The following is a 26,269-nucleotide window of genomic DNA, read 5'->3' on the forward strand; positions in this document are numbered from 1 at the left end:
CTTAGACACATGCGTGTTTGTAAACTAAATAATGATCAAATATATTCAAACAATGGGTTTTAACATTTAGGAATAGTACATCGTACATATGGTTATTCCTTTAAAAAAGAACTTATGCTATTCTCCTTCACAATTATTAAAAGTTTGAAATTTAGAAAAGTTTGCGCACTTGCTAAGAGATCAACAAGAAGGTACATGGTGTTATTAATTGGTGGTGGTCAGATCGTTGTACAAGTTGTTATTCTAGCAATTTATTCTGTGGTATCTGTTGATTTTCAGTCTTGAATTCCAGTGCATCCTTAAGAATTTGAACTTTTAAATAAACAGTTTGGAATATATGAATGGCACGTCTTTATACAGCACTCTGCTAGTAGTCAAGTTACTTGAAAAAAGTAATCAGTAACCAATTACTGATTACTTCCCCAAAAAAGTAACCCCGTTACTTTACTGGTTACTTATTTTCAAAAGTAATTAATTACTTAGTTACTTAGTTACTTTTTAAAAGCACGATTTACAACCTGAATAGGTGATAAAGCGATAGATCTTTCAGCCAATTCTGCTTTTTCTGCATAATCCATCATACAAAATGTAATCAAATGGAAAAGTCCCTTTTTAAAACTTGTTTTATTAGTTTTAATCTTTTAACTTTATGCATCAAGCAAAAATTTAATTATATGCAACATTCTCTGACTGGAAGATATTTGTTTAACATTTAAACCTATTTTCTGCACATTCCAGCACATATAATTTTTTTTTTTGCGTTTACACTCACTCTTTCAAATAGATGCAAGTAAAACACAGCAGAAAATAAATAAAGTCAAAGACGCAGCGGTCCTGTTGCTCTATTTTCACCTGTAAGCAGGAGTGGCGTAGGCGGAGGTTTACACTGGTGCAGGTGTGCTGCAGCGGTTAGTTGAAGAATCCGCGAGTTTCTCTGTGAATTTCCCATTACGTGGTAGCGCACTCGGTGCTTGCTTGGAAGTTTAGGGGGTTTTTTTTCACTGTAAAAAGAAGTTTTCTTCCCACGCACAACGCTAATGGACGCTAATGTTTTTGTCACTTTTTATGGAATCAAACTTAAAGTAAGGTCAGTACTTCCACGCTTTAAACGCTGCACGCTCATACTCTCTCTGCACTCGATATGTGATCCATTGTTGATCTGCACACAGCTGTTGCCACGAATAGCGCACTCGCTTACGTCACTGTCATGAGACATTCTGCAAAAAAATCACGGTTTTAGTAACGCAGTAACGCAGCGTTCCTACGGGAAAGTAACGGTAATCTAATTACCGTTTTTGCAATAGTAATCCCTTACTTTACTCGTTACTTGAAAAAAGTAATCGGATTACAGCAACGAGTTACAAGTAACTGCCCATCTCTGGTCATTAGACAACATTAATCTTTGGCTCTCTTCCATTGTGTCTTTGTCCTGTCATCCTCTCCTCTGCAGATAGCCACCCTCCCTGAGCCTAGTTCTTCTGCAGGTTTCTTCCTGTTAAAAGGGAGTTTTTCCTTCCCACTGTCTCCAAGGCATTTGCTCATATGCGTCATGTAATTGTTGGGGTTTTCTCTGTTTTGTTGTAGGGTCTTTACATTACAATATAAAGCGCTTGAGGCAACGGTTGATTTGGCGCTACATAAATAAAACCGAGTTGAATTGATTTGATATGAATTGAATTCATGTCATGATGTTACTGTATGGTATATGTAAATGCAGTGTTGGTGGCTTGTGTGTGTGTTTCAGAAGTGACTAAATAGAAATTTGGGATTAAGTATATATTCAGGATTATGCATTTTAATTCAATGCTGTCTTTCTACGGGGCATTAAAACATGACTGAAAAATTAACAACAAGGCTTCATATGCTGAGTGCTAGGACACACAAACTCATGTACAGCATTAGGAGCCATGTATCTCACTTACATTACCTTTAGAGCTTTGATGTAACCTTAGTTCCATTCACACAAATTTAAAAGAAAATCTTGTTTCTGCTATGAATACAACCATATTTACCATTTTTTCTATCATCAAAAATCTATGTTTTTCCAATGGTAAAATTGTGCAAGGCTGTAATTTTAAATTTCCATAAAGAAAGCCCTATCACGTTAAAACCAAAAACAGAAATACATGGCACAGAAACACACACAGCAGTGTCGACATTTCATCATTTGTATAACCGTTTAAGAGGGCAGAGTGAGTTTCAACATTTAACAAGTAGTTATTTGTTTTGTCATTCATGGGTTTTTTTTGTAGCCCTTTCAATGGAGTTGCCATTTTGCAATGGAGACAGAGAACATGCCTGTGTTGGACAGAAAATGAGCTTGGAAAACCTTCACTCCTGTTATTCTCCTCCTGGGCAGGCAGAACTGGGCACATTGTCCCTCGGGGGAGGAAAGTCTTAATGAGCACAGTTTCGCAGGCTACTCCACAGGTGCAGTTCATCTTGACTACTTTTCCACAGTTCAGGATGATGTAAACGTGCACCTGTCAGACCAGCGACCGTGACAACACTTTCCACAACGGCCAGAACAGGTATCGCATAGCTGGACGGTCATGGAGGAGGTCCAGGTTTGCTTACACGCTTGTCGGTCTTTGCAGCCTTTAGAGGAATACATTCACCTCCATGTCGCCTCTCCTCTTCTACTCCGCTCCTCACATTCGTGCGCACACACTCTGTATGGCTCTGCACATCTGTCATGTTGACACAGCTGCAGCTATGAAGGGAAGAACAGTGCTCCAAGCGCTCTATTTTTCTTCACTCAACTCTACAAAAAATACTCCTTCATTTGATGCTAAAAGTTCTGAGAGCAGGAAGCACTCATTAGCTGAAACATGGGCTAAAAGATTAACATGTGTGGGGAGTGCTGTGTGGTATATAAATCATTTGGCCTTAATAAGGTGGACCACATTTCCATCCAAGGAATATTTCACTGTTTCCAAATAAAATTATTTTGTTTCAGCCTCTTGACTACTTCTGATTAACACGTTTGACTTTTCTTTTAAGGATGAAAAATATCCCTTCTTTCATCTTTGGTTCCAAGGGCTACATTTCTTTGTGTTAACTCATTTTGTTACCTTGTGGATGGATGTCTTCTCTCCTTTCTCAGGTACCTCCTCTGAGTCAGAGCAGGTGTAGACATCGCTGGGGTTATGCAGGGGGGCAGGGCGTGGCCGGTGCAGGGGCTGGAAAGTGAGCTGGGTGGTAAGCATGTTGCTGACGGCCCGCAGCGACGTGCAGGTGTTGGGTGGGAGAGAGGGGTCAGCCAGCAGGTCTGTAATTAGTCCATGGGCTTCTCCCATCACTGCTATGTCCACCATGACAGTTGTGCCTGATGACTGTAGGATGACAAGGAGACAACGAAGAGTTAATCATCATTGCAACAGTAGCTGATGTGAGCTGATGCTAATTAACGGCTGAGTCTGATAGCGGCCGTGTTCCGCTTCTCGATGGCAGGCATGAAGAGCGGGTGTGTAAACTATGTCAGCAGCTCCTTTCTGAGTATATAATGTGGTTAACTGTGACACCTGAATTTCTTTTGTTGTTTATGCTAAAGAACTGGTAGTCAAACTATGCTGAAGGTTAGATGGTGTTTTTACATTAAGACAATTTCTTTTTTAGTGACTACTTTTAGGATAAACTGGAACATTCTGTCATGGAATTCATGGACTGAGAAAAAACACTTCCAGAAATCATTGTCTTTGAACACAAGTCACAAAGATGAGACCATATGTGAACATGATTCAGAAACACTGTTTTTCTGGCCAAAACACACTTCAAAAGCCTTCATGTCTGGTGGCATGGGGGTGTATTAGTGCCTATTCAGCTAGCTCATCTGGAAAGGGAGCAGTCTTTTTAAGGAAGGCCTTTCATATTTCAGCAAGACAATACTAAAGCACACATAAATCTTTCACCAAGTGAAGACATTTTATGAGATGAAAAATCTAACATTTTTTCTTAAAATGGTAAATTGTCTCAGTTTAAACATAAACATTACATATAAACATTTTCTATGTTCCATTGTGAATAAAATGTGAGTTTATAAGATTTGCAAATTACAGCATTTTACACAGTGCCCTAAAACTTTTTTCGGAGTTGGGGTTATAAAACCTTTAAAAACTATAAGACCTGTAAGTCCTAGAATCAAAGGGAATCCATTGACATGCCAAATAATCACTGGATGTTATTTGGCCTGCCAGTGTCAGTGGCTAATATTTATCTGGGTGGCTGTAGCTCAGGTGGCAGAGCAGGTCAGCCAATAATCAGAAGGTTGGTGGTTCGATCCCAGGCTGCCTCCTGGCTGCATGCCAAATATCCTTGGGCAAGATACTAACCCCATGTTGCCTACTGGTGGTGGTCAGATCGTTGTACAAGTTGTTATTCTAGCAATTTATTCTGTGGTATCTGTTGATTTTCAGTCTTGAATTCCAGTGCATCCTTAAGAATTTGAACTTTTAAATAAACAGTTTGGAATATATGAATGGCACGTCTTTATACAGCACTCTGCTAGTAGTCAAGTTACTTGAAAAAAGTAATCAGTAACCAATTACTGATTACTTCCCCAAAAAAGTAACCCCGTTACTTTACTGGTTACTTATTTTCAAAAGTAATTAATTACTTAGTTACTTAGTTACTTTTTAAAAGCACGATTTACAACCTGAATAGGTGATAAAGCGATAGATCTTTCAGCCCAATTCTGCTTTTTCTGCATAATCCATCATACAAAATGTAATCAAATGGAAAAGTCCCTTTTTAAAACTTGTTTTATTAGTTTTAATCTTTTAACTTTATGCATCAAGCAAAAATTTAATTATATGCAACATTCTCTGACTGGAAGATATTTGTTTAACATTTAAACCTATTTTCTGCACATTCCAGCACATATAATTTTTTTTTTTTGCGTTTACACTCACTCTTTCAAATAGATGCAAGTAAAACACAGCAGAAAATAAATAAAGTCAAAGACTCAGCGGTCCTGTTGCTCTATTTTCACCTGTAAAGCAGGAGTGGCGTAGGCGGAGGTTTACACTGGTGCAGGTGTGCTGCAGCGGTTAGTTGAAGAATCCGCGAGTTTCTCTGTGAATTTCCCATTACGTGGTAGCGCACTCGGTGCTTGCTTGGAAGTTTAGGGGGTTTTTTTTCACTGTAAAAAGAAGTTTTCTTCCCACGCACAACGCTAATGGACGCTAATGTTTTTGTCACTTTTTATGGAATCAAACTTAAAGTAAGGTCAGTACTTCCACGCTTTAAACGCTGCACGCTCATACTCTCTCCTGCACTCGATATGTGATCCATTGTTGATCTGCACACAGCTGTTGCCACGAATAGCGCACTCGCTTACGTCACTGTCATGAGACATTCTGCAAAAAAATCACGGTTTTAGTAACGCAGTAACGCAGCGTTCCTACGGGAAAGTAACGGTAATCTAATTACCGTTTTTGCAATAGTAATCCCTTACTTTACTCGTTACTTGAAAAAAGTAATCGGATTACAGCAACGAGTTACAAGTAACTGCCCATCTCTGGTCATTAGACAACATTAATCTTTGGCTCTCTTCCATTGTGTCTTTGTCCTGTCATCCTCTCCTCTGCAGATAGCCACCCTCCCTGAGCCTAGTTCTTCTGCAGGTTTCTTCCTGTTAAAAGGGAGTTTTTCCTTCCCACTGTCTCCAAGGCATTTGCTCATATGCGTCATGTAATTGTTGGGGTTTTCTCTGTTTTGTTGTAGGGTCTTTACATTACAATATAAAGCGCCTTGAGGCAACGGTTGATTTGGCGCTACATAAATAAAACCGAGTTGAATTGATTTGATATGAATTGAATTCATGTCATGATGTTACTGTATGGTATATGTAAATGCAGTGTTGGTGGCTTGTGTGTGTGTTTCAGAAGTGACTAAATAGAAATTTGGGATTAAGTATATATTCAGGATTATGCATTTTAATTCAATGCTGTCTTTCTACGGGGCATTAAAACATGACTGAAAAATTAAATGAGACAACAATCTATGAATAAAATCTTAAGCATTAAAAATATACAGATCTTGATTTTCCTGCTTTCCAGTGGTGTCTGTGCATATAATCATTAAAAAAAATTATTAAAAAGTTCAAAGTCATCAATTGCTTTGTTCAACTTTTACAGCATATCTTTTATGTAGAGTGACGCTGCGAAATCCCTTGAAATGTGCATTTAGTTCAGGAAAAAACAACAACATCAGAAAACAAATTATACAAATGCTAAGTAGCCAATCGCATAAATAAACAAGATCCAAACCCAACACATAAAGATATAAAAACAAGAAATAGTCCTTTTTGTGCCACTATTAAGTATAGAAATATATTCAGTAGTAGTGTTAGACTTTGCCAGGGTTTGTTTTATAGCTGTGGTGTTACACAGGCACACATACAAACACGCAAACTTACATCCACTCATAGATCAAAGTCTTTATTTTTGCCTTATATGGCTCTTTTTAAAACATGAGAAGGAGGAGTACAGCGATGTACTTCACAGTAGTAGACCTCGATATTCTAGCAGCCTGTTAACTATCCGCATAACAACATAAGTTTGAAACACGTTCAGCACAGATGTGGATTACTTGATCCTTGTTGAATGGACTCATTAGCAGTGTCTCAAATAGAATCTGACCTTTGGCCTCCTCACTCCTGACCTCTCAGATGGCCAACAGCCATCGTCTGTTTCTGACCGTCTGCTGCACAGCTTTCAAGGCATCGGCGCTGCGCGAGTCAGCCTTGTTTTCACAGGGTAAAGTGAAAAGTTCACAACCCACTCTTAATTGCTGTGCCTTGAGCAGTTGAACAACCACAGCTAAACACAGGTCAGTCCTGGCTGCCAGCTAATTTATCTAATAAGCCCACGAGTTCCCTTTTCCCCCCAAAGAATGTTATCAGATTTTTTTCTCCCCCCAGTGTCCCATTCACTTTGACACCAGCTGCCGGGCACCCAGATTTATTTTATTTACACTGGCTAAGTAGCAAGCGGTTGACGTTAACAACACGTGTGTATACCTTTCATTCGTCTCCTCTTGTGGGAACAGAGAAGGTCTCGCATTTTGTTTTCCTAGTATCCTATCAGATAAGTTGGTGTATTTATACACGTTTTCCTGTTGGTCTGCAAGAATACAAAAGGCATGTGTTCTCTGAGTTTAAGCAAAGTCCTCCACATAGGGTGACCCACGCATGATGACACGCAGACATCCTCTAAAAGGCGAATGGAACACTTCTGGACAGATCATCGTTTATCCCCGCTGCCCTCTGTTGTCCCGCTCACATTTCCTATACTCTTTTACTTTACACTGCGAGCATGAGATGTAAACACCTGTCTTTCAGCTCATTTATTGCCTGATTTAAGAGTTCGCTAAATAGGGGGTTAAACAAAAGTATGGTGGCTGAAAAACATCTGGCTGGACAAAAACAACAGTGATCCTTAGGGGGTCTCAGTGGCTCCAAACGCACATGCACGTACACACGCAAACTCATCTGCTACTTCTGCAAACTCTGTCTTTTGTTTTCACGCGACAGCCGCAACTCCGAAGCGAAGTGAAAACATAAAGAAGGCACTAAAGTCTGATAAGTGAATACAGAGAGGGCATCATTTTAAGCATGCAATGCAAGGACAGATGAACACTCAGTAAGGAATATGAACACTGCATGACTAAGTGGCCATAAGAGGATGTTAATGATGAAAGCACCGGGTCTGAAACTGAACTTAGAGTAAGCAACTTAAAGCTAAGAGCAGGACATGAACATTCAAGCGTAGTGAAAGACTCCAGGTGCTGGGTTAGTGTTTGAGGTGGGAGTTTTTGGACACAGTGGAATTCGTAGTATTTCTATTACTCGAAAAGCTAGCGAAGCCTGTCTGCTATAACACTTAAGCCATTCCCTTGCTCTGTGAGACCTATATAAAATTTAGACATGAGGAGTTTAAACTTTGAGCTATTAAAAGCACATTGTAGGAAACATAAAGAATGTGAAATCCCAACTATCCCTGCCTTTCAGCTTTTACTTATGCCTCAAAAGATGCGTCTTGCCCAGAAAATACCTCCCGATGTTCCCAATGTTTCAACAGTCTGCAACATAACACTTGAGAATCATCAATGGATGTCCTGGAATAAATGACATTGTAAGTGAGTTATGTAATATCCAAAAATTATATAAGCACTTTGTGTAAAGGTTAGATGTTTGGTCTAATTCATAGGCAGGCTTCACTTGGAGACAGATGTGACCGCTACAAAATAGACCTTTCTTCACTTAGACACATGCGTGTTTGTAAACTAAATAATGATCAAATATATTCAAACAATGGGTTTTAACATTTAGGAATAGTACATCGTACATATGGTTATTCCTTTAAAAAAGAACTTATGCTATTCTCCTTCACAATTATTAAAAGTTTGAAATTTAGAAAAGTTTGCGCACTTGCTAAGAGATCAACAAGAAGGTACATGGTGTTATTAATTATTTAACAACACTGAGCCAAAAAGCAGAAGCACTGTGTGAAAAAATAAGTGCGCCCCATGATTCAGTAGTTTGTCTAACCGCTTTTACAAGCTGCAATAACTTAAAGTAATCATTTTCTATATGACTTTATCAGTCTCTCACGGTTGTGGAGGAATTTTGGCCCATTATTTTTCACAGTGTTGTTTCAGTTTAGTGAGGTTTACGGGTATTTGTTTACACATAGCTCTCTTAAGGTCAGCATTTCAATCAGGTTGAGGTCTGGACTTTGACTGGACCGTTGCAACACCTCGATTCTTCTCTTTTTCTGCCATTCTGTTGTAGATTTGCTGCTCTGCTTGGAATCATTGAGCATACATATCACAGCCTGGCTGCCTTAGTAATTTGAACACAAATCTTTTAATATGTCAAATAAAATCCTTACTAAGAATAATAACGATTTGTATTTACTAACATAGAGTTTCTCCAAGCGTTGCAGGGTCTGATCTTGGGATGGATTTGCTGGGACGTTCACGCCTTTGCTAGGATGTCCACTTGTGGCATTGTGTTAACTAATTCAGTTGATTTTTGTTGAATAAATAATGAGACGGTGTAGTATGCTGTGTTTTGGAGTTGATTTGAGGCTGTATTTATCTCATTTTAAGACCCGCTAAAGACTTTCTTTTTTGCAGATTTTTTTTAATTATGTCCTGCTATGCAAAACCATAAAGAAGGTGTAATATTTTTTTAACCATGACTGTAAATGCAGCTTGCTAACGAAGTTTGCTGAAGTTAGCCAATTACTTTGCACTCCACTCTCGTCTAAATATGGCTACTCCCAGCTCTCAAAAGATCCTGTCAGCCATAATTATTTAAAAGTCCAAAAAACAGTGGGAGGCCTTGTGCTGGTTAAGCTCATCTTTTATTTACAGTCTATGTTAACTAAGTTAATTTTGCTGACTCGATAGTTGTTTAAAAATAAACAGAAAAGTTCAATTTAATCACAACAACAGTTGCCTCCAGGCTTGACAAACGTGGCTACACTCCTGCTTGTAGCTATAAAGCATGTTTTGCATTAACCTTTTACAAAAAGCTTGCTGATCTTAACCACCAATTTATCCTCCTAGTTTGATCACAAAATTACCAGAAATGTGTGCCCTATTAGTCACACACTCCGAACTGTTAGGGGGTTGACATGCTACATTAGGTAAACCTGACTACCATCATCAATAAACAGAATTTATGACTGCTCAAAAAGCTAAGTCATATACTAAACCATGCATGAACAGTCTGTTATGACATTGTACAATGAATAACAGCAGTGCACATGATCAATGGTCTTAATTGTTTATGTGAACACACTTTAGAACCGTACATCAATAGCCATGCCATAGATTAGCACCCGAGCAGCAGTTCATATAAACTAAACTGAGGGCCATTCAAAACAAACCAGCAATCATTCCTGAAGAGTGAGAGTCTGTTTTTTTTCCTCTGTACTAATATATGGCCTATACGCAATTGTGTAGGTAGGTTTAGCTGTAGAAATGTACCACAAAATACAATGTGTTATTAGCGGATGCTTCTTAGTAGGGGTTAACCTGAAGATGACCTGACCTCACGATAAACAGTTAATTTAAAGGCCTATGACACAATGTTTAATTAATTTTAAATATATGCACAAACTGTACATTTTGGAGAATTAGCTGTTACAAACAACATTGCTGACCAGTGCAACCACCCAGAACAGTGGAAATATGATTACTGGTGTTCCTGCTGTGTCCCCATGTCTTTTGCCAAAAACTTTGAGGATGACAGATGAAATATACTCGGTGCAACAAACAAAATCCTAATCCTTCTGTCTAATGATGATTATTAATGGAATACACAGACAGGAAGGTCACATATTTGTAATTTTTGAGAGAGTCCACTTGATGCACCTTTAACCTCTCGGCTCACTCATCTAAACATACAGTCATCTGAGCCTCTAGTAAAGTAACAGTGATATGTGGGCCTCTGAAAATTGTGCAATGGTGAGAATATAATGTGTCCCAGAGGGAAGCTGAAGGTCCGGCAATAATGTAAGCAACTCTGCTTTTTCATAAGGTACATATACTGCAGAGCTTATTTTGCAATTAACCCCACGCAAAAAAATAAATAAAGAAAAATGGGAAGAGCAAGAATGTGCTGAGCAAGAAGCTGGGGAATATATCTGAAAATAATTTAGTGTGTTCCTTACTTTGACTTTATTTACCCAAAACTTTGACCACCTTTGAAATAATCATTACCATGCAGTTTTCAGTTTCAGCGGTAGCGCAGCTAACGTAATGGCCTTGATTGCATCTGTCGGGTTGGATTAGGCGAACAGAAGCTAGGGAGACGACGATGTTCTCTAGAATAACAGAGGAGTGATACAGTATGAATCACAGCATAAGGGTAACACAAAACTCCACTGAGACGCTCCGAAATCCCAGCCAAAGCTCGTGAAGCAGCACTACCCTTCTCACTTTCAGACCAACGCTCGGCCCCACTGCGACCCAACTCTCCTCACAAACCTTCCGACTGACTGAGCCAGGTCCCGGCTCTGCAGCCAGGGTACAATTACACGCTATTATATATTTTATTAAAACGTGGCTCGTCTGGGAGGTTGTACGAGGTGTCAAAACAAAACAAAAAAGCATAACTGCCTCATTTATGATTTACTGGGAAAGGTCAAGCCCACTGACCCTTCACATATCTCTTCCACATATTTCATTGTGTATAATTCCAGCAAAGGAGCCCACTAATATAGCTAATATGCAAAAAACAGAAGCTGTGAGACAGAGTGGTAGAGGCAGAAGCTAAAAAAAGGATATATAAGAATATATATATATATATATATATATATATATATATATATATATATATATATATATATATATATATATACATATATATATATATATATATATATATATATATATATATATATATATGTGTGTGTGTGTGTGTGTGTGTGTGTGTGTGTGTGTGTGTGTGTGTGTATATGTGTGTGTAAAACCAGAGGTTAATGTATTCATCATGAGCACATCAGTGCACACACTCATGTGTTTAGAGAATATGAGCAGATATACTAAAATTAAAAGTAATTTGAAAAAACTAAGTCTTAAAAGTGGCAATTCATCTATATTATTCCATTTTTTATTTATTTTTTTCAGGCATTGGATAGTCAAAAGCACAAGTAGTTCAGTGTTTTCATTCTATATCACCCTTAAATTCACTCTTGCCACAGGACACCGCGTAATGAGAAAATAATCTACTAGATTCTTATTATGGGACCAACCAGAAAGACGTCAGAGAAATTTTCCAACTTCCAAACTTGCAGTTTCAAAAATGTTGATCAGTGTTTGAAGCGCTCACAGCGATTTCTGAAAAATCTTCTACATGACTGCGATGTCATGCTGTAATTTAGAATAACATCCACAAAATCTGGGCCTACAAGTACTCTTTTCTCCGATAATCTCCTCGGGTAATATTCCAAAACCGATGTATCTCCAAGTTGAATACAAATATTTAAAAAGCTCTTTTCCATACATAACTTCACTGTCAATTCCTAAGCTAAAACATCCACCGCAAGCTTTGCACGGGGGAAAAGAAAAAAAAGAAGAAGAAGAAGATGTGGTTTGGAAAATGAGCCTGCTAATGTGTGCATGTTGGCGAATGCGACGCAGTGGAGATCAATCAAGCGCTCCGGTTCTCTCTGTGTGATTTACACACGCTATGAGGTGCTATAGTGAAGTGCAACCGGCCTCTCTGACCGACAACGTGGTCCAAGACAGCGGAGCCAAGGGAAAATAGCCACAAGATGGAGAGAGATGCCAACATAAGCCCCGACTTCTTACATGTCTTGTCAGTCCTTGGACTATTACAGGATTCCACTGACGAATGCACTGCACTAGTCCAAATAAAAAAGACAGAACTGACCACTGAATCTAAATGGCAGCTAAGGGAATGCATCAATCAAAAAATATGTGCTCGCTGGCCTCGGACAATATTTTAAGAGGGTAGCATGCGATTGAAAATTTCTTCTCCGTGAGGGGAGCGGGATTTTACTGTAAGGCTGATTTTAGCAAAACTGCATTAGCTGTATCTCTTGTTAAATTATATGCTTTAATTTTCAAGTCTAATCCTGCTCTGTACAGTTTTTGACACTATCCCCCCACTCTGCCTTACCCTGAACTACAGCTTTTGCAACATCTGTTGCTACTCAAGCATACATCGTCAGCAAAGACACAGCGTCTATTTATTTCCAAAGGATATCCTCCTGATAGGAGACCATGCAGTACAGGACACACGCATAGTGTATACGGCCACGCCAGTGCCAAGGGCATTGTTTGTTATCCGTGTCCTCCAGAGTCCTGCCCTGTGGCACTGTAGCAACTCAATACATAAATTTAAACATACACATGCGCACACAAAGATGGAGATGGTACAGTAATGTCGAGGATGTGGCTGTGCCTGCCCTCTACAAGCTGCGTCCCCTACACTGAACTATTCCCTTGATCTTTGGTGGCTTTCGCAGCTCCTCAGAGCCAACTCACATGCACGCGTCCTTTAAACTAACAGTGCAACAAGGACACTGGTGGGAAGAGAAATGCTGTTTAAGCACTACTAAAATAAGTGGGTGTGAACAGGCCAGTTAGCGGTAGGGTTTATGGTGTTTGCGTCATTTATAAGGTGCATGTAGGCGAATACTAGAGATTGGGGATGTAGATCCTGTTCTCTCTTCTCTCTGTCTCTCTTTTTCTTTTTCTTGTGGACACTGCTAACCTGTGATCCTCGGGAGCCTCTCTTGTGGTCCCAATCCGAACGGGGGAGCATCTGTGGGAAACAAAAACAGAAACATGTTCAAACCACAGTCCTGCACATCCTGTTTCTGTTCGCTTCCTACAACAGCAGCAGCGCCACCATAATGCAGATAAACTCTGCTCAAGCAGAATAGAAAGGAAAAAGAAGCAAAGAAGTGGAAGAAGTGTGGGGGAAATGGAAACGCTCATAAAAGCAAAAATGGGTTTTGTCTATTTTTTTCACTTTCCATTAAGCACAGACGTCTAATGCAATTTCACAGTCAGGTTTGGTTTACTTTAGCTCTTATTCACTGCCTAAGGGGCTGTTGAAGGCTGAGGATTTTTACGCTGTTTAATTACCAGCCACTGTGTCCTCCCACAGGCCTTGTAAACCCGTTTTCCACCTTCTTGGGAGTAACTAAATGCAGGAGTGCAGCGACTGTCACTGATGGTTGGTGGGCACACTGCAGAGCCAAGTCAACGTTAGCCACCCCTCTGCCCAACTGGCTCTGTTAGGGCTTTCTGCCCCATAAGTGAGAAGTCCTGAGAACCCCAGCAGGCTGCTTTGACAAATTGCTGCTGCACACACTGAGGCAAGAGGCTCCAGCATAAGAGCCAATTTGATAATTCAGGTGTAATTTACTGTGTCAGTGTAGGTCATTGAGTTGTGTCATGCTGTGAGTAAAAACATTAGGAAAACAGTGGGTTTTCATTTGCCGGTGCTGTGGGCTTGTGTGGGCTTGTGTGGGCAGCGCTGTTGTTTAGCTTTTTTTCCCCCACAGTGCTGCTTTGTTTTAAACAAATGCAATTTTAGAGTTATTGTTACTGCTGCCCAATTAGGGTAATTTAGTTTTATATATATTTTTGCCTTCTTGTACCCATTAATGAACTGGGATTGTACCTTCTTAATAAACTGGGATTTTACCCCCACTACACTTTGGAGGCCAACAGAAAATTTGCTTTTTTATTCACAGCATTTAAATTTTTATTCAAAAAAATTTGTTAATTTTAAGTGTCATTTTTTACAATTGGGAAAAAATGCCTCGGTTTACGGCCAGGTGTACAAAATCACTGAAAAAAATTAAGCAGGTTATTGTTTTTGTTACTGGGTACTTCAAATCTAAAGTATGTGTCTTTAACGTTAAATAATTAATACTCAATAAGCAGCAATCAAAAATAAAGTTTTGGTAATAAAGCTTCTGGGTATTATCTATGAACAGTTTCACACTTCATCTGCACTGCGTGGGCACCGTTTAATCACACGTGATTGACAGTGGCCAAAATAAGCAAACAACCCTCCAGCTGTCACCACACTTGAAGTCAAGTATTGCTAAAATCCAGCAAATCCTTTTTTCCATCTGAGCTCTACCTACGGTTCTGGCTCCATTCCTCTTCACCATCTACACTGCAGACTTCTCCCACAATTCCACCCAGTGCTTCCTGCAGAAGTTCTCTGATGACTCTGCAATAGTCGGCCTCATCACTGATGGGGACGACAAGGAGTACAGAGGTCTGACCCAAGACTTTGTGGACTGGTGCCAGCTGAACTACCTCCAGATCAACGCCAGTAAAACCAAGGAGCTGGTGGTGGACTTCCGCAGGCACAAGCATTCTCCACTGCAACCACTGAACATCCAGGGTATGGACATTGAGGCTGTGGACAGCTACAGGTACCTTGGTGTTCATCTGAACAACAGACTGGACTGGACTCATAACTCAGACACCCTCTACAGGAAAGGGCAGAGCAGGCTGTACCTGCTGCGGAGACTCAGGTCGTTTGGAGTGGAGAGCCCACTCCTGAAGAAATTCTATGACTCTGTGGTGGCTTCTGCTATCTTTTATGGCGTGGTCTGCTGGGGCGGCAGCATCTCTGCTGGGGACAGGAAGAGACTGAACAGGGTGATCCGAAGGGCCAGCTCTGTTCTAGGATGCCCTCTGGTCCAGAGGGCATCCCAGTGGAGGTCCCAGTGGAGGTGGTGAGTGACAGGAGAATGGTGGCTAAGCTGTCATCCCTGTTGGACAACATCTCCCACCCCATGCAGCAGACTGTGACAGCACTGAGCAGCTCCTTCAGTGGGAGACTGTGGCACCCACGGTGTGGGACGGAGAGATTTCGCAGGTCTTTCCTCCCCACTGCTGTCAGACTCCACAACAAAGACTTTAACTGAACAAACACACACATCCATACATGTGCAATAACACTAAGTGCAATAATCCTTTCTGGCATCGTTGTATTTTGACTCAGTTGTATATAGCATTCGTATTCTATTTTTATCTTATTGTATATTTTTATTCTATTTTATTCTACTGTATATAGTATATTATTTTATTCTATTCTGTACAGCTGTGTACTGTATTTATTCTTATTGTATTCTAATTTTTGCGTCATAACTTTTGCACTGTCCACTTCCTGCTGTGACAAAACAAATTTCCCACGTGTGGGACTAATAAAGGTTATCTTATCTTATCTTATCTTACCTACTTCTAAATTGTGAAAAAAGAAGAAGAAGCAAAGACAGAAACTTCTCATGTGAGAAAACAGAAGCAGCTCCAAATTTGGGAGAAAGTCGCACAGGATCCATCGCTCATAGTCAGAAGTAGTAGGTTGTTTAGCAGTGAGGGGAAACAGTTTTTAAGGTCTTGAATTTAGGAGTCACAGCAGCTTTAAATTGCTTTAATAAGCAACAGCTTCGACATATTTTGTGGCAAAATGTAAAGTGCAATCTGCTGTTAAGTTTGTGGGACAGTTATTGTATCGCTCATCCTTTTAGTCAAGGTTTTCACAACAATGGGTACTGCAGCACAAAATGTGGTGACCGTGACAGAGAGCAAACAAGGTCACTGCTATATAATGTAAATCGCTCTTTAGGTGCAGCTGACGTGCCACAGTTTTACAGTTAGGATGTTGAATAAAACACAATGTGAAGGGTTTACCCAAAACATACTCTTGTGCTTTGGCAATGACTGTATGCACGATAACATCTGTGAGTTGCTTTAAACTCCTTCGAGCTTGAACATACTGTCTCATGCACTAACAGAGCTATACTCGATAGAGTACAAAAGGAAGTCAACAATCAAATGTGTAAAAGGCGTATGTTCATGCAGTGGATGTAAATCACTGTAGACAATAGTATTACCCAGTCAGTGCTATTTGTCTTATTCTTTACAGCTCTAATGACAGCTTTTCTTACAGTATGGAGCTGGCAGTAGGCTACTCTACAGTTGCGCTAGAGTCGAACTCCATTAGAAAGTCCTAGTATCAGTGAGTCTCTCCAGGCGCACACGAGTAAACAGCCTTTCTGTTTGACGATCTTATATAACCCAACCTTTCATCTCCTTGCTCTGAGAGACGGACATAGACTATACAGAAGTCTACACGCTGCCTTTGATGTGCCAAAAAAAACCCCCACACACAATACCTAAGCTGAGCACAACATTTGAGTCGTGCCGATAGCCTCTTGCGCAAAGTGACTTCCCCGGCCACAGAAGTTTATTTTTTCTGAGAGTACTCAAAAAAAAAAAGTTAATACATGTGCATGTACAGTAGCTGCTCTTCTCAAACGGTGGGTGCAGTTGGATGCCAGTATGTGTGTGTGCGTTTAACCACAGATGGAAAATCACTTATGCTTTTAAATACAAGCTGCCAGTGCTAGAATAAACAATAAGCAAACAAATGCACACACATCATCTGTTTTAAAGAGGCAAAAAGCAACAATATGAGTCTATAAGAAAAAGAACTAGATGACTAAACATCAGTGTATACAATCTACAGCAACTAGAAGAAAGAAAGTAAGTCTTGGTTTTGCTTTATGTTTGCTTTGCTTCGAAGGGATCGAGGAGAGTGGTCAAAGATAATACTTAAAACACATGAAAGGTCACTGCCAGTATCATTTCTGAAGAGGTAAAACCACACATGAATGATTTCTTAGATATCTCCTGGTTTTCGTGGACACTGTCCAGACAGCATAACACAGCTGAAGCAGTAAAACTTTCAAATGGACTTGTTTTTGTTCTAAAGCTCCAGTACACCTACTGGGAAAAATAACAACTTTGTAGAAGTTGTGCCCTTTGTTTCACCCTCTGATTCATTATTCCGGGCCATAAGTCAGAATAAGCCAGGTCTAATGGTGGTGATTTGAAAGTAGAGTCGTCTCTTTCAGACTTTCTGCTGTAGTTACCTGAATAACATGACGCACTCAATAAGCTCCGAGGCATTTTTATGAGACTCTTGTTATAATCTGAATGAGTGGTACTCGTCAGTAATAGTAATAGCAGATTACTTCACTTTATAAGATGCAGCCAGACTGAGGCTCCTTCCGTAAAATAAGATGGAAATAAGTAACAGGAACAAGTAACCACATTACACTATACATTCAGTCCTTCTTGCATTTATACTACTTGCCAATTGGAGTGGGAAGGCAATATTTTCAGTTGTGACAAAAAGCTGACACTGTCTATCTGCCTGACCCACAGGACCTGCTATTTTGGTTCCTTTATTTGCAGCTGCACATAAAGTTCAAAGGACTGGCTGAAGGTGAATTTAAACCAAAAGGGTGAGGTGGTCAGTAAAGTGACTCTTAGCCAGTCACATCTCTGGTCTCGTTGCTCTGAAGGAAGTGCACCAATCACAGTGAAGCACGCCAACAATAGGTGGAAATAAAGCGTAAAGAAGCTCTTTAAGGACATCGGTCTGCATGGTGCAGAGCAGCATGGCATGAACACAAAAGTAAAATCTGCAGCCAGAGAGAGAAATGGTGTGAGTGCTATTTAAAGTACACAGCACTGATAAATAAAACCACACTAACCAATTTATATGCTCGCGTCTCAGCTATTTTAGTTTTATTTCTAATTATCTCGCGTAAATAACTGATCACATTTGACTGTAAAATGCAGCGCAGCAGGATTTGCATCATAACGCATTACAAGAATGAATAAGGATGCTCTTACACTGTAATGGGGATCAGCCAGGCACAATATCCCAACCAAGCTGTGATCTCATGGCTCAAACAGTACCAGCCAAGTAAACTCCCAACCGTCCTCAAGCATAGAGTGTTAAGAGGGCAGCTGTGTGGATTCCAGTATACAGAAAATGACCTTTCTACCACCATGGCACGCTGCCGTGCCTCTGAGGTGCTGGGCAAACACCATGGTGTCAAAGCACAAACAAACTACTGGAATATGCTTGTTGTTTCACTTGCTCCCGCCAATATCCAGCTGAGAACCACATCTCTGTGGCTGTGAAGTGGTGGGAGCTGCAGCAGCAGCACCTATAGCACCACTTTTACTGTGACTAACCAGAAGCCTCACAGTAAACACTTCCCACTGTTATCAAGTTAAACAAGATGAATTATTTTGAACAACGATATGGGTTATTTCCTTTCTTTTTTTTCATTATGTTCTGCATATTTATATAATAGTGTATTACGTAATATCCTGTATATATATATATATATATATATATATATATATATATATATATATATATGTATATATATATATATATATATATATATATATATATATATATATATATATATTGGGCTGTTAGAAGCTGGGATGAGAAGTCGGTGCCAGCCGATCACCCTGTTAGAGAAGAGGGAGGGAGAAAAAGAGCTGTGTCCAGGTCTTTCAGTATGGTCGGGTTAATTAAGGTGCTGTTGTGAGGCCAAAAGATCAGTCTGCAGGATTTCCAGTGAGCTTGACCCAAAGGTTTAATGAAGCACCTCTGTGTCCAATTAAACTCTCACTTACGGTTAGGTCTGCAAAGTCATGAATTCACACATATGTCCGTTACACACGCACGCGAACTCGTTCATACATGAGCACACACCCACCGCCTCGAGGTCTCTGAGTATTTCCTTTCTTTATTTTCCTTTGTTCTTTTATCTGTGCACTGTGTCAAAGATATTCTGATGTCTGTAGTGTTTGACTCAGACATCCCTGCACTCGCTTTCACTCTAGCTGACATAAAGAAAGTAGGTCAGATTCTACTAAGTCTTTCTATATGAAAGCTTCAGAAATTATAGCGGCTTAGCCCTAAGGACACCATCAAGGCAACAATCAAAGAACTTTATTCTCCCTTTCATGGGTGTTAGAACCACAGTAAAACTCTACTTTGCTCGCCCTACCTTTGACAACGAGGTGTAGTCTTGTTTTACACCTGCAGGTGGAGGTATTCTCATGATTAGTGTCACGAGTACGGTTTCTCCTGGGACGCCCTTTGAAAAGTTTTGTTTGTTTGTTTTATGAGTTTTAGAGACATTTTAGAAAATAAGTATATTGTGATAACAAATATGCAATAATATCAGGATTTAATAATGGTAGCATTTGGAATATAACACAGAATTTAGACCAAATCATATAGGGGTTTTCTCAGGATAAACTTTAATATCTTAGTTATCTACCAGCTACACTCTGGACACATGATCGATCTGCTTGGTTTACCAGGGTCTTGTTATAATTTCCTCGCCCTGAAATCTAGACAGATAAAGTCCATTTAGCTCGGAGAATTGGACCCATGTTAATGATAAAAGTAATCATAATGGTGCACAAGTGTGATCATTAAGGTTTTCTTTTTACCCTGTATTGTAATCTCTACTGTCTTTTTCGTTAAGCAAGCTATCACATGACTTAAACATGTCTTTGTAAACTTTAATGAATGTGTCTTGACACAAGCTACTTTCAAAAGGATAAAAACCAAAATTAAAGGGTGATAGTTTGAACGGTATGTGTATGCTAAAGTTTAATGCGAAACTACAGCCTGTTTAGGCAGACGCACAAAAAAATTGCGATCCAAACTGTGTGGCTCCTTGTCCAGGTGACTGCAAAAACCTCACCCCACCTTCTCCTCTGCCACATCCGTCCCAAGTGTAGCAGTTGGGGAGGACTCTTATAAATCCTTCTCTGCCTGAAGGCTGAGTTGAGTGCATGGAGAGTCATTCCTATTCATGCTGGCTAATGATTTACAGGTTTTACCGTGGGGGTCAGTCATCGTGGGTCATTTGCGTCATCGCTAGAGGGAAGGGAACTATTGAGGTGGGCTGCCAAGGGCAGGGGAGGGGGCTGTGTGCGGGGAATGAGGAACATACTTTATTAGCACATGTACATCTAAATGTGTGCACACACTCTCTCGCACACATTCATTTTCCTGCAAAGCACTCAATTAATGAAGAAAATCACCAAAAAAATTTTTTTTAAAAAGCTTACAAGCTCAAGCGTGATCCGTGACATATTTCTCACATTAGTCCTGCATGTGCACACTGGCTTTTCCCTCTCCCCTCTCTTGCCTGTGACATGTTCTTACTCAGACGCTTATAATTTCAAACGTGCGGCTAATGGGATTTATCCTCTTTATGTTTCCTGGGAGAGACTTTGGCTGATCCTAGAAGAAACCCACTGTATGAATCTTTGCCAGAGATAGATCTGTCAGTCTCTGAGGGTGAAAGCACACACGACAAGGATGCCGTGACCCAGAGAAAACCTCAGTGCGGGTACCCTATATTCTGAGCTAAAAGGTTTCAAAGACAATGATATGAAATATGTCAGACAGACAGTGAAAATCTGTTCGTGAAGGCCTACATTATTGATATCGACTTTACAGACGTGTTTCATGAGTAAAATTGACACCTATTTATTTATTTTTGCTAACATTACACTGTTTTTCCTTGCTTATGAGCTCCCAGCTCCACACAGGCAACGGGGTGAAAAAGAGGGGATCTGGCTGGGCAGACCTGGCAGCCTATACCAAAAACAGCATGCCAAAGCCATTAGTGTATAATAGTACAGTCAGGATTGCTGCTGGGTCCTGGAGAGCTGAGAAGGGAGCGCAGCCCCACTTGTTTGTTTGTTTTACAAGCCTTTACTCTGTTCGGTTTGCAAGGTGCCAGTGGGCTTTGTGCGGTTTAATTCCCAACTGATTTGAACAGTGTACAGTACGTCAACAACGGTAGCTGTGCTCAGGAAACAGCACACTTTTTTTGAAGGCTTATGTCAAACAAAATCAGTTACGACATTAAAATTCATTTAAATACTTTCATTTACCATACAGATAAATAAAGCCATGGCTGTGGGGTATTTTCCCCAAAGGTGACTACACCTGCGTATTGAACAGCTAACCAGAAAGATATTCTCTCTTACATGCTTCTTACATGATCTGAACTTTCATTAGAGAATAGAAACTGTACATTTCTACTTTGTCTTGCAAAATAATTTGCATATATAATGAAGCATATGTGAATTACACATTTGTGTATGAAAGGCCAGATGACAAAGAATGTCAGCAAATGAGAAGAGTTAATCCAGCTTGCTCTATTTTGTTGCTCAGTGGTGTTTTTTAAGCCATGAAAAATGGTCTCAGACAACAGCAGGAGTGGGTGTTACAGTGTTCCACTGTAAAACCTTTTTATGAAGCCATAAGTCTGACTGGGACAAGAGGCAATATTTCTTTTGGAAGACGCAAAGTATGTCAAGCAGGATTTTCAAAGTTAATGAACAGATGAATAACAAACCTATTCCGACCTGACCTTTACATGAAAACCAAAGAAAACCCCACAGAATTTCTTAACAGGGTTATTTTTGGCTAAATAGCGATGCGTGGAACTGTACTCTTTGAAATGACTCTTATCTGGCTCGAGAATACAAATTAAGCTTTGCTGCAAGATAATTTCAGATTGGGGAAATGCATGTTATGAAAACACTAAGGGATTTTTTTTGCATGCATGCCTGCATTGTGCCTCCAGAGCATACATTATTTCATCTTTTATTCACAGGTCTGACTCAGCAAGGCCTGTATTCTGTGTTCTGTCTTTACTCATCAGAGAGGGGACCACTGAAACACACAGACAAACACACACACACACACACACACACACACACACACACACACACACACACACACACACACACACACACACACACACATAGACACTTTCACAGGCACAGAAACAGTTTCAGCATTTCCAGTAGGGATGGGTACCGGTATCCGGTGCCATTATGGCATAAACGGTAGTAACCAGACCGAAAAGCAGCGCATATTTCGGTGCTTTATTTCGGTGCTTTTTTTTCCTGAGATGTCATACACTTTGGATTCTAGCCAATCATTTTACCTTTGCAAGCGCAGTAGGCGGGCCCAGGTACCTGTACGTACGTTCTTTTAGAGCAGAGCTACAGGTTAAAAATGCCCAAGGCGAAGCGGTCAAAAGTCTGGCTGTACTTCACAGCAAAAGATACAAACTCAGCAGCCTGCAACAAGTGCTTTAAGCTGATACTGTGATACTGTCAAAGGAGGTAACACCTCGAATCTAATGAAACACCTGGCGACGTATAGCATTTTGTTAAAAACCGAGAAATGTGCCGTATTTGATAGCTTGCTGCGAGACCTCACACCGGGCACATCTACTGCGGGTGGGTTGCCTGTTATCGGACCCGGAGTTTGCAACATCCCCCAAAAACCCGAAGAGGAGAGTCCTGGCCCCTAGCCCTGCCAGTGTAGCAGAAATGATGAAGGATGATGATGGCAGCAGCAGCCGTTCTTCTCTGCGTGAGTAGCTTAATGTTGTCCGTGTGTAATTTACGTTGAGTAGGCTAACCACGTTATTACATTAATGCATGTAAGGTGAACTAGCAAACACTGTCGTAGTTACATGCGGCTGTCTTCTTGTTTGATGGCAGATACTCCCTTCACTAGGGCTGAACGATATATCGCATTTGCGATAATATCGCGACATGATCAAGTGCAATTTTCTAACCGCAAAGGCTGCGATTATACTTTGGACATGTCCAAATTCATGGGCTGCATCCTCCTGAGGCCGCATTTGTAGACCGATTACGTCACAGCGACGCGCCGAAGGCTGTCCAAATTCATAGACTCCTCCGAATGTAGCCGACAAATGCGTCCTCCTTTTCCCCGAATTTGAAGGATGGGTCGGGTGTGTCCTTCGTGGCCTACCATATTCCAGAATTCATAGCACGGCCCAGCCAAACTCCAGTTTCCAACAATGGCGGCCGCTACTAAGTTTTAAAATTACTCATACTAATCTTTCTGGGTCACAAAATAAACTTTTAACATATTTTCAGGCGAGAAAGTAGTTGTGTAAACATCAAATATCTGCTCGGTTTATCAAGATATCGCATATTTGCAAAAGTGCTTCGACGTTTTCGGAGGCGTCTGCTACCCACCAGCTCGATAGCTAGCCGGGAGCTCGAGGGTTACTGATGCGGCCGAGAACAGCACAACTCCCGGCACATCATTTTCAGATCACCGCGGAGTTTCGCTGCTCGGGTTAAACGTAATATATAAGTCACTTAGACAACCTAAAAATGTTATTGTTGGGCTTTTTTCAGTGTTTTGTTTGTTCGTGAGTAAATCGGTTTGGCTGAGATTAAAGTTATTAGATTAGATAAAATAAAACTTTATTAATCCCCCGGGTGGGTTCCTCCTTGGTTTTCACACAGCTGACTAAACGTCAAACAGAAAACTTATTAAACAGAAGTATGAGACAGTCGAGAATTTACACCAGTGTCTGGTTATATTTTAGATAGCAAGAAGCAGACGGCCGAGTTTATTAAACTCCACCGAGACAGCGGTGACGCTAATCAGAAGGCTAGACCGTCCAATTTCACGGCCGTTTACATCCGGCCTACCCGACCGTCTGAGGACCAGTGCGGCCTCTTCAGCTTTGCCTCTGCCACTTGAAGATGTCGTGGAGGCAGAGTTGAATAGTTACCTGTTGACCCCTGTCATTGACGGAGAGGATGATCCCTTAGCCTGGTGGAAGGTGCACAACATTCACTTTCCACGACTGTGCAAGATGGCCCGCAAATATCTGTGTGTGCCAGCCACAAGTGCCCCCTCAGAGCGTCTGTTCAGCACTGGAGGGAATATAGTGACCTGCACTCGCTCATCCTTAAAGCCAGCAAAAGTAGATATGCTGGTCTTCCTAGCAAAAAACCTGTGAGCTAGGATGATTATGGCTAGCTGAGCCATACTCATTGTGCACTTTAGTTTGTGCTGTGTTGCTGTTACTTACTGCAGATAATCAAGATGTTCAGCCAGTTTTAATTTAAAGGCGTGTTTGTGTGTGTGTTTATACAATTGCTATTATGTTTGCACTTTATGTGTAATGTTACTGACTGCAGAGATCAGTAAGATGTGTGCATTTTTTATTTATTAGTTTTATTTATTTAATATTATTTTTTAATTGAATGACTGTCTAGTAGTTCACAGATGTCGAAAAACTGAGTGTGGTAAAGCCACCGATTTTTTTTATGTATATTTCTGCAATCTGCACATTGTACTGACTTTCATTTTAATGTTTACACCAGGGTTCCTTGTCAGCACTTTATGCTCAGATGTTTGTAAGCTAAAAATAAACTATTGTGTATGTTCAAATATACTGTTGTGATTGAAGAAGTTAAATAAAAATGTCAGTCATCAATTCATGCATCACCTCATGTCATCATAACAGAGGTCTGTCTTCCAGGAAAGAACAGTTTAAAATTAATGTAATATAGTATTGGCCATACTATAAGATGTATTGCTTGTCTTTGTTTAATAATACAGAAGACAAAGACCTTAAAAAATAATCGCATATCGCATCGCAATCGCAATATTGGGGCAAAAAATCGCAATTAGATTATTTTCCATAATCGTTCAGCCCTACCCTTCACCCTGGCCAAAAAGGCTAAAATGACCAAAGAAAAAGTGGAAAACAGTTAAACATGAGAGGTTTTTGGACAAAGTTTGTGTTTTTTCCATTGATTAAGCACTGCTTCCAGCCAAGAGTGATACCATATATGCCCTATAGCTGCAGAAAAGGCTAACATTGTTATCTTTTTACAAAAAAACAGCTGAACATGAGAGGTTTTTGGACCAATTTTGTGTTCTCCATTCTTTAAGCACCGGTTCGAGCACCGTTTAAGCACCGGCACCGTTTCAAAAGTACCGGTTTGGTACTGGTATCGGATAAAACCTAAACGATACCCATCCCTAATTTCCAGTCCCATCAAGATTCCCACAGGACTTCAGTAAACAAACAGACAGCAATTGTCCGCTGAAGCATTTTAAATCCTTTAAATGCCTTTAAATCACATCCCTACATCCTTCATAAATCACCAGTGTTCAAACATAAACGTGCAGTCGGGACAGCCCCCTTGTACTAACTAAACATGTGTGTGTGTGCATGAAAGTGTTTAAATGCCAGGCTCAGATAAACAGTGTGTATGTCTGCATGGGGAAATAAATCTTTGCTTCCTCTTTTTTGCAGGTAGCTCGCCCAGGTAGAAAAGGCTCACGTCAACCCCACTGGCAGGTTTTTCACAATTAGCTTGTAAAATAGTTGCTTTGTCAATGAAATTCCCATGGGGTACTGGGCTCTAGTTCCATGTATAGCGTGAACTAAAGGAGACAATGATGGTACAGGTCTCTGCTGAGCCTTTTTTTTTTCTTAACAAGACAAAACATGCGGCCATTAAGAATGACCCATCATGCTAATGCCTATCCTGGAAACCTGGCTTAGTGGAAAGCAAACAGTGGCATAAGTCAGGGGAGATGCCGGCTGTCCTCTGGGGAAATAAGCTGCAGGCTCTTTGAGTGACAGAAAGCCATCTTCTTCAATCACACCCTCAGTGGAGCTCACTGAGGCTTAGCAAGCAATAAACAATACATACTACCTTAAAGCTCCCTGTCTTGTTTGCCAATGTGATATATGATGTGTTAAAAAAAGACACATAATGAAGTAATGATATGCTGTCACTCTGCTGTGTAGCAGTTTCGCCTTTGGCAAAGCTACCACATAAAGCATGGTGATAATAGAGCTCAGGTGAAAAGTGACAGTAGTTCTATGACTTGACCACCCAGAGTGATTATTCAATTCAATTCACTTGAGTTTTATTTATATAGTGCCAAATAACAATGACAGTTTTCTCAAGGTGCTTTATATTGTAAGCTAAAGACCCTACAATAATAGAAAGAAAACATAGAAAAAAAAAACAACAATCA

At 40.3% G+C, this 26,269-nt stretch overlaps 1 protein-coding gene across 1 annotated transcript in view; it reads right to left on the reverse strand.

Annotated features, from left to right (window-relative positions):
• The window catches only part of LOC113026576 (cGMP-inhibited 3',5'-cyclic phosphodiesterase A-like), a 94,283-nt gene that overhangs the window by 33,952 nt on the left and 34,062 nt on the right, over positions 1–26,269 (reverse strand). Inside the window, exons 2-3 of the mRNA XM_026175508.1 lie at positions 13,256–13,306; positions 3,075–3,335 (exon numbers count right to left, since the gene is read on the reverse strand). Of these exons, the coding sequence (XP_026031293.1) occupies positions 3,075–3,335; positions 13,256–13,306 (312 nt within the window). The remainder of the gene's footprint in view (positions 1–3,074; positions 3,336–13,255; positions 13,307–26,269) is intronic.

This window comes from Astatotilapia calliptera, chromosome 7 (assembly GCF_900246225.1).
Source record: "Astatotilapia calliptera chromosome 7, fAstCal1.2, whole genome shotgun sequence".
In the NCBI taxonomy this organism is placed as follows: domain Eukaryota; kingdom Metazoa; phylum Chordata; class Actinopteri; order Cichliformes; family Cichlidae; genus Astatotilapia; species Astatotilapia calliptera.